The sequence below is a fragment of the Ochotona princeps genome, chromosome 2 (assembly GCF_030435755.1).
Source record: "Ochotona princeps isolate mOchPri1 chromosome 2, mOchPri1.hap1, whole genome shotgun sequence".
Lineage (NCBI taxonomy): Eukaryota > Metazoa > Chordata > Mammalia > Lagomorpha > Ochotonidae > Ochotona > Ochotona princeps.
Genome location: NC_080833.1, coordinates 107,707,924 through 107,718,929, shown reverse-complemented (window position 1 = coordinate 107,718,929; position 11,006 = coordinate 107,707,924). Strand labels below are relative to the sequence as shown.

Genomic DNA, 11,006 nt, shown 5'->3' with positions numbered 1-11,006 from the left:
AGAGCCTGCAGAGATACAATGGCTGCAACCAGCACAGGCTCCTGTTGCTCCATCACCTCTTGGTTCTTGGAGCAAGAAGTCCCCCTCTCCCCAATCCCCTGGCCATCAAGCAGGGCAGGAGGGCAGCCTGAGGGCCCAGGGGCCAGGAGACTGGATCCTGGACCTCGTGACTGTGACCGGATGCTCCGAGGAGGAGGAGGGGGAGGAGGAGTGGGGGGGAGGAGGAGGAGGAGGAGGGTGGGGTGGAGCATTTGTTCCCTGCCTGGGGCTGTGGGAGTCCAGAGAGCAGCACTAATAAGATTAGGGTGTCTGAGGTGTTTAATCCCAGTTGAGGAGGGGACCCTGTACTGAGACCGCCCCCAAGGGCCTTGAGCCCCCGTGCTGCCCCTCACTCAGTCCTCAGGCTCCATGCTGCCCCATCCTAATGCAGTATCCCCCCACTCCCCATTTTCTCTCATTTCACTTCTACCTCTGCACCCAACGCCCTTTCCTGATGCCATCACAAGCCCCACGCCTCACTCCCACCCCACTCCATCATCCTGTCCAACCCATGAATGTTTCTCCTACACACCTGAGCCTTCTCCCACCTGCCACCAAGCACCTCTGCTTCTCCCTCTGTGATGGCAAGTGGGACTCCTCCACCTTCCCCCCAGCCTCAAGCACTGACTGCTCCCTTCCCCCTGGTCTCCATAACATTCCCCCTGGGAGTGTGCCAACTCCATCGGACCCCCAGCACCCACTGGGACACACCCACTGCCCACAGATGCCTGGCTAGGTCAGGAAGCCTTGTTCCCCAGCTGGGGCAGTGGAGAAGATGCGCATGCACACCACACCAGCACACAGCAGGAGGGCAGCGTCCGCCCCCCATCCCCTTGCCATGGGCAGGGCCTGCCCGGGGTATAAATAGTCAGACCGCTGGGCTCTCCCCACTCTTCCTCTCTCCTCAGCACTTCCTCTCTCGGCCTGGTGAGTTGTGGTGTGTGGGCCTGACTGGCACGCAAGGGGTGTCCCAGGCTGAAGCTGGGTGGAAGAAGGGGCCAGCTGTGCTGAATGGATCCAGATGTGCAGGCCCTGGGGTGGGACATGTGTGCCCACACGTGTGTGGGAAAGAGAAGGAAGCAGGAAAGCGTGCAACAGGGGGAGCCTGTCTGAGAAACCAGGCTTGTGTGTGGAGTGGCACATTGTGTGTGTGTCTATGTGTGTGTGTGTGTGTGTGTGTGAGTGTGCGATGTGGATGTGCACCCTGGCTTGTGTTTTCTGTGCTGCCCAAGGCACTGTGTGCATGTTCAGGTGCAGAAAATGAAGGAAAAAGGCAACTGAGCGCTTTTGTCTGCTTCTGCCCCGTGAGCCTCCACTCAGCACACAGCCGCTCAGGCTGGGAGAGCTTGGCCTGGCATCTGCCCTGGGCGCCCCTGCCTTGGCTACCTCGCTGGCCCCTCCCAACAATGGGCTTGGTGCTAAGCAGCTGGTTTTTTCCGCTACAGGCCCCTGGGCAGGCCTCCAGCTGCCCACACCCAGTGCTGGGAGGCAGCAGAATGGGCTGGGGCAGCCTTTGTGGCTGTGTTGTGGGGGTAGAAGGGATGGCAGGATAGAGTGGATGGAGGAGGGGAGGGCCAGGCATGCAGCAGGGGGCTGGAACTTGCTGTCTGGATCCCCAGATCCAGTCCGAGCCCCGCAAAAGTCCACATTCCCCAGCATGTGTCTACCACCATGTACCCCCTTCCTGCTCGTTGCTGTGCCCACCTCTCTGGGTGCCTCCCGGAGGGATTGCAGTTGATTGCCCAAGGGCCCCTTGAGAGATGGCAGTGCAATGGGGGCATTCTGCACCCCTGTGGCTAGGAAGTGGGGAGGCTAAGGATGCCCCTGTGCCTCCTGCCCCCAGATCCTGACAGCTGCCATGGCGTGCCCCCTGGAGAATGCCCTGGATGTGATGGTGTCCACCTTCCACAAGTACTCGGGGAAAGAGGGAGACAAGTTCAAGCTCAACAAGGCGGAGCTGAAGGAGCTGCTGACCCGTGAACTGCCCAGCTTCTTGGGGGTGAGTGGGTCCCGCCAGGGAGCACACACTCCCCAAAGTGGGGTGCAGGCTCTGAGAGGCTCAGGGCCTTTCGTGGGGATATTGACTAAGTTTGGTGCTTCTCTCTGGGTGAGGAAGTTGGGGGAACAGAGAGCCTACTCCACTTGCCTGGGGCGGGGCGAAATGTTGGGGGGATGTCCACCCCTCACTTCCAGGCCCCCAGTAAAAAGAAGGCTGAGCCAGAACAGGGAGGTTTGAAGCCAAATGTGCTGCTAGGGTCTTAAGGGAAGGAGCAATAACACTTGGAAAGTGGTCTGTGTGCAACAGTGTGGTCTGGGTCAGGACTGCCCACTCTGCCCATTCTCCACCTCAGTGGGCAAGTGCCCGAGTTTCTGTTTCGGCTCACGGATGAGAAGACACAGGTGTGGAGACGCACACACCTACAGGCGTTTCCCACCCAACAACATCTTACCAACATCTTACCAAACATCTCACAGTTTACCCAAGCATGCTGCAAAAAGGACATGGAAAGTAGAATGAAAAAGCAGGTTTATTTTGGTGCAAAATTTGCAAGTCCATAGTTTTGAAGATCATACTCATTTTCTATGAACGCTTTGGAGAGTTTGGATAAGCATGGATTTCAAGCATTTTTGCCTTAAAATAAGCTTATTTTAAAATCCCCTTTCTGGGCCCCTCAGGTTAAGCCGTCACCTACGACACCAGCACCCCATGTGGGCACTGGGTCAAGTCCTTGGTGCTCTGCTTCCAGTCTCCAGTGCCAAGAAAGATGGCCCAGAGACTTGGGCCCCTGTCACTCGTGTGGCAGACCCAGGTAGAGCGCAGCTTCCTGGCTTCAACCTGGCCCAGCCCTGGCATTTGGGGAGTGACCAGGCAGATGGAAGATCTCTCTATCTCTGTTTCCCTCTGTAACTCTGCCTTCCAAATGAACAAATGAACCTTTAAAAATAGTTCTATCTCTACAAACCCTTTGCAGTACCCTCGTATACGCGTTCAGGATGATTACCTCATTGGCTCATGAGGACAACCTCAAGGGAAGTTGTGCAGTCACTTCATTATTCACCTGCACTAGACCCTCAGACCTCCTCACTCCAGGAGTAGCCTCAGTCCCAGTGTGGTCCTGAGGGTTGCAGCCTGAAGCTGGGCCTCCCACACACCAAAGCTGCAAGTGCCAACATGGTCTAGCCTTAGCTTTACCCCCACGGCTTCTGCTTTCTACCTCCAGAAAAGAAGAGATGAAGCTGCCTTTGAGAAGCTGATGAACAACTTGGACAGCAACAAGGACAACGAGGTGGACTTCCAGGAGTACTGCGTCTTCCTGTCCTGCATCGCCATGATGTGCAATGAGTTCTTTGAAGGGTTCCCGGATAAGCAGCCCCGGAAGAAGTGAAGGCTCCTCGGATGCCGCTGGGGGCTTGCCCGTGACGGGTGGTGGTGATTATTCTTCCCAGTTGTGGCCCCCTTTAGACATGTGTACCATGCTAAGCAAGCTTAATAAAGAGTCTTAGCTCCTACAAGGCTCATGGTCTGAGTGATTCTGGGGCTGTGGGTTGGGGGCTGAGGGATGGGTGTGTGTAGGGGGTTGGGCTGTGGGTGCTCGGCCTCGAGCTGCAGGCTTGTGGGTGGTCCAGGAGTGCAGGCTGGGAGGGATGAGGGGTGACTAAGCATGTGTGTACAGGCATGCGTGTGTGCAGGCATGCGTGTGACACAGTGGACTAGGGAGGGGCCCAGACAGGGAAAGGGACCACCAGAGACGTGGAAGGCCCTGGCTGTGACTCTGAATCAGCCCAGTCACTCTTCCTAGCTCCTCCCAATCTGGCCACTGGCAGGCACTTGAACTGGGGCTGGGACAATGGGAAGGTCACAGTTGCTCCTGGAAGGGGTCTGGTGGGATGAGAACAGGGCTGAGTCATGAGGTTGGAGGGAGCATCCAGGCCAGAGTGCAGGGTGCAGGGGGCTGGCGTTCAGTTCTGACACTGGGGGGTCTAGGCCTGCCCTGCCTCCCCTTGACACCACAGGAGCAGATGAGTCAGGAAGGGCAGCATGGAAGGATAGCAGGTGGCTTTTGAACCTATGGTCTCTGCTCACAGGCAGAGAAGGAAGAGACCTTAGAAGGAAAGAGGGAGAAAGTTGGGAGAAAGGCTGAAGCCCAGGAGGCGCCATGCTTGGGGAAGGCGGGATGCTGGTGGTGCCCGCAGGTGCTGAGGTGAGACTCAGGCTCTGCCTGGACGCTGCATGGGGCTTGGAGCGTTGGGTCCCCCTGGGCTCTCATCACACCAGGCTTTTCCCCTCAACTCTCAGGGGAGGAGGTGGTGACTCAGCTATTCCCCGAGTCGGACCCCAGAGACTTGGGTAGGATGTTGGTCCAGAAGGAAGTTTGTGTTCTCCCCTCTACTCCCAGCAGACACTGTCCTCCCTGGGGCCTCCTGGGCTGCTCTGTCTTTGGAAAGAAACTCCTGCTGCCTAGCAACCGGCCTCTGTCAGCTGGGGGTGGGGTATAGGCGGACAGCAGTAGACCCCAGGGTCGCAGTCCTGCTCTGACTCTGTCTGCTCTCATCCTTGCACTGGGCAACACTGGAGCGTCCCTGGAGGATGCCAGCCGCCGACACCACCCATGACTGCATCCTGAACCCAAACCCCAGTTCCATCCCCATCTCAGGTTCTTGCCCTCACCATGTCACCTTGTCTCCTCAGCTAGTTCCTTGCTGTCCAAACTCCAACAATTCTTTTGCACACAATTGGTGAGGTTGACGGAAAATCACTCATGTGAAGTTTTGTACACCCTTCCCACACTGGCTGATGGATGACCCTGACCATGCCCTTGGCAGATGAGAAAATCACCATGTGGAGAATGGCAGGGGACATGGGGCACACCCTGTATAGGGACCTAAGCTTTCTGGGGTTCAATCAGGTTGCCAATTTGAATTCTGAGCAGCAAACCTTAAGTTTCTAGGACATTTTGTAAACAAGGAAGGGAAACTGGCAGAGAGGCTTCTCTCCACACCCTCCCCTGGAGATTCTGACCTGGTCTCCTGGTGTCCCTGACAGGTCTTCACTGGTCCCCTTTCCTCCCACCCCCAGGGCTCCTGGGGCCTGGGAGTCAGTAATAAAGGTGTGAGCAGGGGCTGGGAGGCTGTGTGTGCTGCCAGGAGTCTCTGGGCTGGCGCTGTCCTTGGTAAGTCTTTTTGGAATCCCTGCCTGTTTCTGGTTTCTGGTGAGGAGCCAGGAAGATTGGGGTGACAAACCATGGTATCTTCTGCAAGGAAAGTCTGGTATAGGGTGCTCTGCGCAGGCAGGGCACATGCCAGAACCTCCTGCAAAGGGGAGGAGTGGTGAGACCCAGCCATGGTCTTTTGCAGGCATCTCAAGGCCCTGGGCTGCCATGGTGGCCTTGGCTGGGTCTTCTTGAGGTGTGAGAAGCTGACCTTTCTGGTTGGTGGGAGATGAACAATGCACACACAGTTCAGCAATAGCAGGAGCAGGGTTTGGGGCTGGAGATGAGAGTCTTCCTTCAGGCTAAGCACTCACCACGGGACTCATCTGTGACTCAAGTCTGGGTGTGCCCTTCTTCCTCCCTGGGGGAAGTGGTTTTCAAGCCGGAGTGGTGGAGAGCTCCAGCTTCCTCCCTCTGCCCTTGGTGGAGGCGGCTCTGCTGACGGAACTGAGGTTGCCATGCACACCTGAGCTCTGGATGCACATCTCAGAGCCATCTTGGGGATGCCCTTGGGCTGCCGGGTCCTGGCCAGCCCTGGGATGGAGACTGTGCAGCAGCCAGGCAAATCCAATCATTTCCCTCCTGCTTCCTGTTGGAATCTTGTCCCCCTGCTCCAATCGCAGCCTTCTCCAGCTCTGAACCCTCTGTCCTTGTCCTGCCCACCTCCACCTTTATAATTGGATTCTCCAACTCAGATGATTCAGGCACCTGGGCAAAGGAGAATGACCAAGGTGGGAGCTACTGCTGGTGACCCAGCGTCCACACTGGAGGGACAATGTTCACCTCCTGCTGCCAGTTCGTAGGTGTAGTGGTAGCATCCTGTCCTCCTGGGTCCCTCCTTTTGACATCTCCTAAGCAGCCACATCCCAGGGGAACTGGTTGGCTCAGAGCACTGTCATGGGTCCCCTGGTTGGAGGATTCTGGTTTCATTACGAGCTCTAGCTCTTAAGTGTTTGAGCGAAGGGCCTTGCGGGTGGAGGGCGGGTTAAGGGGCATCAGGGAGCTCTGGCCCCCTGAGGAACATGGCACTCCCCAATCCCTGCTGCAGCGCTGAACACGTGATGGAGACCCCTCTAGAGAAGGCCCTGACCACCATGGTCACCACATTCCACAAATACTCGGGGAGAGAGGGCAGCAAGCTGACCCTGAGTAGGAAGGAACTGAAGGAGCTGATCAATGAGGAACTGCATCTCGGGGAGGTAAGAGAAGGTTCCCTCACTGCCACCCTGGTGCCCTCAGGTTGTGTGACTGAACCAGGATATCTTTGGCTAAGAGAGATCTGGACCCTGCTCTGGGGGGTAGGTCAAGGTCTTGCTGTGAAGGAAGAGGGCTGAATGTGGAGGTGGGCTTGAGCCTGTGTGAGGGTTTGAGCCTTTGATGGTGGGGATGGTCTCTCGCGGGGGTAGTAGAGGCTGTGCTATGGGTCTCAGGGGCGGGGGGAAACCAGGGGATCCAGGGCCCTGCTGTGTACATCTCAAGGCACTGGGGGACCACATCAGGTTCTCCTCCCTGTGCCAACATAGCCAGGGCTCTCAGGCTGTGTTGACACATGAACTTCAAGATTGACTCGTAAACATGGGCAGGAAGGGGGAGAAATGACAGGTGGAGATGGTGAGAGGGAGTGACAGAGGAGGTGGCCTGTGAAGCAGGCAGTGTATTAATTCCACAGGCAACGAAAGTGAGTGAAACTTGTCCAGGCACTTCCGGCTGGAGAGAGGTTAAACTGGACACCAGGTCTGTGTCTCACCCACATTATGTCCTTGAATATTTGGCCCTTGCCTTCATCCTGAACCTGGTCAGGCTGCCCAAGGCAGAGGATGAGGCAGGTGAAGGTGTCCCTAGGTCTGCTCTCTGCCCTTCCTGTTGGCATCCACATCCTGGAGTTAATGAGGGCAGAGGGAGGGGCTGTGGGTCCAGCAGGAGTTAATTATACCAGGCCAGAGGCCCAAGGGAAGGCCTGGCTAGAACTGGAGCTGTGCCTGGGGACCAGGGTTATGTCATAGAGAGGCAATTGCCGTGTCTGTGAGTCCCAGCATCCATCCCCTACAAAGACCTGCAGGCTGTAGATGAAGCTTGCTGCAGCCGTATCCCCAAAGCATCACGACTCTTTTTGTGTTCCATAGTGGAGGAGGTGGAGAGGCACTAAGAGCTCCCATCCTCTGGTTAATTGCCCAGATGCCCAACTGCAGCTGCAAACTCAATCCGGATCTCCCTCATGGGTGACAGGGATCCTAGTTACTTAAGGCACTATGTACTGACGGAGGGGGCCTGCATGAGCAGGAATCTGGAATCAGGAGCAGAATTGGGACTTCTACCCTGACACGTGGTGATAGGGGATGTGGTGTCTAACTGGAAGTTAACCAAATACCTGCATCCTAAGCCATCTGGGCTGAGCTGATTATGTCTCAGGATGGGGGGAGGTGTGTGTGTGTGTGTGGGGGGGGGGAAATGAAGGCCAGGTTCCTTTGCTTGTGTCACTTGCTGTTGCCAGGCTCTGCTTGGTGCGGGCTGGGGTACATCCGGGGACTTCAGGCATTCCCAGCTGGGCAGCCCCCTGGCAGGTGCGGAGCAATGGAGGCACAGGCCGTGGTGGGCAGGGCCTGCAGCTGTTGCTGAGCTGCTTCTGCACCTGTGGCCCTCACAGAAGATGAAGGAGAGCAGCATTGATCGGCTGATGAAGAGCTTAGACAAAAATAGCGACCAGGAGATTGACTTCAAGGAGTACTCGGTGTTCCTGACCACCCTGTGCATGGCCTACAACGATTTCTTCCTGGAGGATAACAAATGACCATCCTGCCAAACCTTGCCCCGACTTTGGCAGCCCTTCTCCCAGATCTTCTTTGGCCCCTGACCCTCCTGTTTCTCCCACCCTCCTTCCAGCAATAAAGATTTCTTCCCCTGGGGGTGTGTGGGGTTTGAGGGTGTCTTTTCTGCCTTGGTAGCTGGGACAGCTGCAGGTGGGAGGCTCCTGGGCTCTCACTCCACTTCCACTTTCAGGGGGGAGGTGCTGGAGGTTACTGCCGACTGCCCCCAGGTCCCTGCTGCAGCCTTGAGTTTGCACACCTCCCATAACACTGGGGAGATTCAGGGAAAGCTAAGGAGATGCAGAGAGAAAGCTAAGAGGAAGTGCAGTGAGAGTGAGGGTGCAGGGTGAGTGGGCGCGGCTCTGGGAGCAGCGATGGGCTCCTGGGGTGAGGGTTGTGGGGGGTGGACAACCTGGCCTCCCGCCCAGCCCTGCCCTGCCCTTCACTCCTCTCAACAATCCTCCCTCCTCCCAACGCCAACAATCAGTCTACCCTCCTCCCTATCCAAATCTTTTCTCTGGAGGCAATCTGGAAACTTTCCACTCAAGTGAGAATAGCTAATTATGTTTCCTGGGCTTGGCCCTGGTGTGTGGGCACAGTAACTGGCAGAGGCTCGGAGGGTGACTCCCGGCATGCGGGGGAGGCGGGAGAGCACGGTTTTAAACCAAACACCTGCAGACCACCCGCCCTGCACACACCTTACCGGCTCTAGCACCCCGGGACTCGCTCTCCCCGCACTATCCTCACAACAGAGACCCTGCGGGGGGTTTCCATGCTCTGGTGCTAAGGAGGGAGAGGAAGAAGCAGGAGTTGGGGGGAGCTCCCCTCCCCTCCCTTTCCCTTCTTTTCCCTACACCGTGTCACGCGTCCCAAAAAACAAACCGGGCTAGATCAGTTAGGGAAACATCACCGCTTATGGGGTCCTCCTAAGCCCACCACACTTCCCCGAGTGTCCTGCTCCCAATCCGGACCGGAGGCGGGGGGGCGTGGGGGGCCGGCGGGAGTGGGTTGTGTAAGTCCGGGCGCAGGGTGCGGCTCGGGGCGGGACGAGGGCCGTGGGGTGGGTCCGCCCCGCCGGCCTCCCCGGCGCCGGCCGCTATAAGGTCGGTAGGACTGCGGCCCAGCCCATGTCCGGAGCGTTCCCTCTGCGCTGCTCTGCCTTTCGCTACCGTGAGTTCTTCCCTGCCCTGGGCGGTTCTGGGTTCTTCCTGGGCTGCTGACGCTGCGGGCTCCGGACTGCCGGGCGGCCACGGGCTCTGCACGTTTGCATCTGCTCTGGGGCTCCCCGGGCTGGAGCTGCAGGACCGCGCCAGGCAGGCCCCGGGCTAAGGCATCCTTTGGGGTGGCCCTCCGCAGCCGGCTCCCTCTCGGGGTGCGGGAGGGTGTGTCTCGGGCGTGTCCCTAACGCAGTGTGTGCCCCAGCCAGTCTGTGCCAGAGGCTGTGTGTGCAACCGCCCTGGGTCCCTGCGAAGCTGCATGCCATGGCCTTCCATGAAAGCTCCGGAGGGGATAGTTAGAAACTCTGTTCCCTAACACTTCCCCCACCCCTTGGATATCTGCTCCCTGATCCTGGTCCTGTCCCCATTCCCCTCCCCGGATGCCACCCGATGTGCCAAGGCTAGGTGTCCCGGCAGGCAGTGAGGTGAGCTCCGTGTTGACTAGCTCCCCTCTGCCGCCAGCCCCAGCTCAACTGTAACCATGGCATGCCCCCTGGACCAAGCTATTGGCCTGTTGATTGGCATCTTCCACAAGTACTCCGGCAAGGAGGGTGACAAGCATACCCTGAGCAAGAAGGAACTGAAGGAGCTGATCCAGAAGGAGCTCACCATTGGCTCTGTGAGTAGCTGCTCCCCTGCCCCGCCCACCCACAACCCCAGAACCAGGGTTAGGGGAAGCTGTGGCAGGTGCACCCGACTCCCGGGCAGCCGCATCCTGGGGCCCTGGTCCACATGCCCCAGTGAGCCTTGGGCCCAGTCCCCCAGCTCTGGGAGGAGGTGATGCGGGGGACACTCTCAGCCTGACATTTACTTCCCTGAGTGAAGAACTAGAGCTAGGCAGTAAGGTGGCTGTGGTTTCCTGGTGGCAAGTGAGCCTGGAGCCCTCGGAGAGAGGACTGCCTGCGAAAGGGAGAGCCAGGACGGTCTCCCCCTCCCACTGCTGCTCAGGGGCGTTTCCTCTTCCACCATCAGAAGCTGCAGGATGCTGAAATTGCCAAGCTCATGGATGACCTGGATCGCAATAAGGACCAGGAGGTGAACTTCCAGGAGTATGTCACCTTCCTCGGGGCCCTGGCCATGATCTACAATGAAGCCCTCAAGGGCTGAAGACAGGGGCCGGGCAAGGTGGAGACACCCGGGGAGTCTGTCTCAGTCATTGTAACATAAATATATATTTTGTTTGTGGGTCAGTCTACCCTTGTGTTTTGTGGGTCAGTCTACCCTTGTGTCCTGGCTTCCTGGTGATTCTGGATTCCCCCTGGACCTGGTGCCACCTGTACAGGCTACCAGACGGTCAACCTCTGAGAGTGACTCAGGGACTCCCAGTCCTGGCACAGAGCTGCTGGCTTGTTCCTCTAAGGTGTCTAAGGGCCAAGCTGCTGTCAGGCAAGGCTCAACTGGTCTCCTGCAGGTTGAGCTTGGAGTCAGGCCTGGGCTGTGGTGGGCTTGGAGAGGTGGGTCGCTATGGGGGTGTTAGGTGGTGGTGTTAGAATCCAAAAGGTTCGCGGAAGTGTTGCGGGTGTGGGGAGGGGGAAGGGCCGACCGTTGCGTCTCCACTGCTAGAAGGGCAGAGAGGGCAGATCTAATTGTCTCAGCCTGGCCTGGAGAAAAGCATGACTGGGGTTACTGTGGCTGCTCGGGTTGTTTTAGCAGTCCCTCCCTGCTCGCTCGCTCGCTCTCGCGCGCGCTCTCTCTCTCTCCCTGCTCTCTTTGTGCGTGGTGCTCCTCGTTGGGGT

The 11,006-nt window shown here is 57.9% G+C and overlaps 3 protein-coding genes across 3 annotated transcripts; all 3 read left to right on the top strand.

Annotated features, from left to right (window-relative positions):
* Window positions 1-823: 823 nt before the first annotated feature.
* LOC101518559 (protein S100-A4) lies at window positions 824-3,469 on the top strand. Its single transcript, XM_004588928.3, has 3 exons — window positions 824-966; window positions 1,883-2,038; window positions 3,261-3,469. The coding sequence occupies exons 2-3, from the start codon at window positions 1,898-1,900 to the stop codon at window positions 3,423-3,425; spliced, it is 306 nt and encodes a 101-aa protein (XP_004588985.1). The 5' UTR covers window positions 824-966; window positions 1,883-1,897; the 3' UTR covers window positions 3,426-3,469.
* Window positions 3,470-4,995: 1,526 nt separating this feature from the next.
* S100A5 (S100 calcium binding protein A5) lies at window positions 4,996-8,109 on the top strand. Its single transcript, XM_004588926.2, has 3 exons — window positions 4,996-5,210; window positions 6,298-6,448; window positions 7,894-8,109. Exons 2-3 carry the CDS (start codon window positions 6,311-6,313, stop codon window positions 8,035-8,037), a joined length of 282 nt encoding a protein of 93 aa, XP_004588983.1. The 5' UTR covers window positions 4,996-5,210; window positions 6,298-6,310; the 3' UTR covers window positions 8,038-8,109.
* A 964-nt stretch (window positions 8,110-9,073) lies between these two features.
* Window positions 9,074-10,460, top strand: S100A6 (S100 calcium binding protein A6). Its single transcript, XM_004588925.4, has 3 exons — window positions 9,074-9,223; window positions 9,733-9,889; window positions 10,243-10,460. The coding sequence occupies exons 2-3, from the start codon at window positions 9,752-9,754 to the stop codon at window positions 10,375-10,377; spliced, it is 273 nt and encodes a 90-aa protein (XP_004588982.1). The 5' UTR covers window positions 9,074-9,223; window positions 9,733-9,751; the 3' UTR covers window positions 10,378-10,460.
* The last annotated feature ends 546 nt before the right edge of the window (window positions 10,461-11,006 follow it).

Bases quoted from the DNA above. Each gene is read 5' to 3' on its own strand.
- S100A5 (XM_004588926.2), top strand. From the start codon at position 6,311: ATGGAGACCCCTCTAGAGAAGGCCCTGACCACCATGGTCACCACATTC. The intron at 6,449-7,893 runs GTAAGAGAAGGT...TGGCCCTCACAG, and splicing joins AGGAACTGCATCTCGGGGAG to AAGATGAAGGAGAGCAGCAT.
- LOC101518559 (XM_004588928.3), top strand. From the start codon at position 1,898: ATGGCGTGCCCCCTGGAGAATGCCCTGGATGTGATGGTGTCCACCTTC. The intron at 2,039-3,260 runs GTGAGTGGGTCC...TTCTACCTCCAG, and splicing joins AACTGCCCAGCTTCTTGGGG to AAAAGAAGAGATGAAGCTGC.
- S100A6 (XM_004588925.4), top strand. From the start codon at position 9,752: ATGGCATGCCCCCTGGACCAAGCTATTGGCCTGTTGATTGGCATCTTC. The intron at 9,890-10,242 runs GTGAGTAGCTGC...TTCCACCATCAG, and splicing joins AGGAGCTCACCATTGGCTCT to AAGCTGCAGGATGCTGAAAT.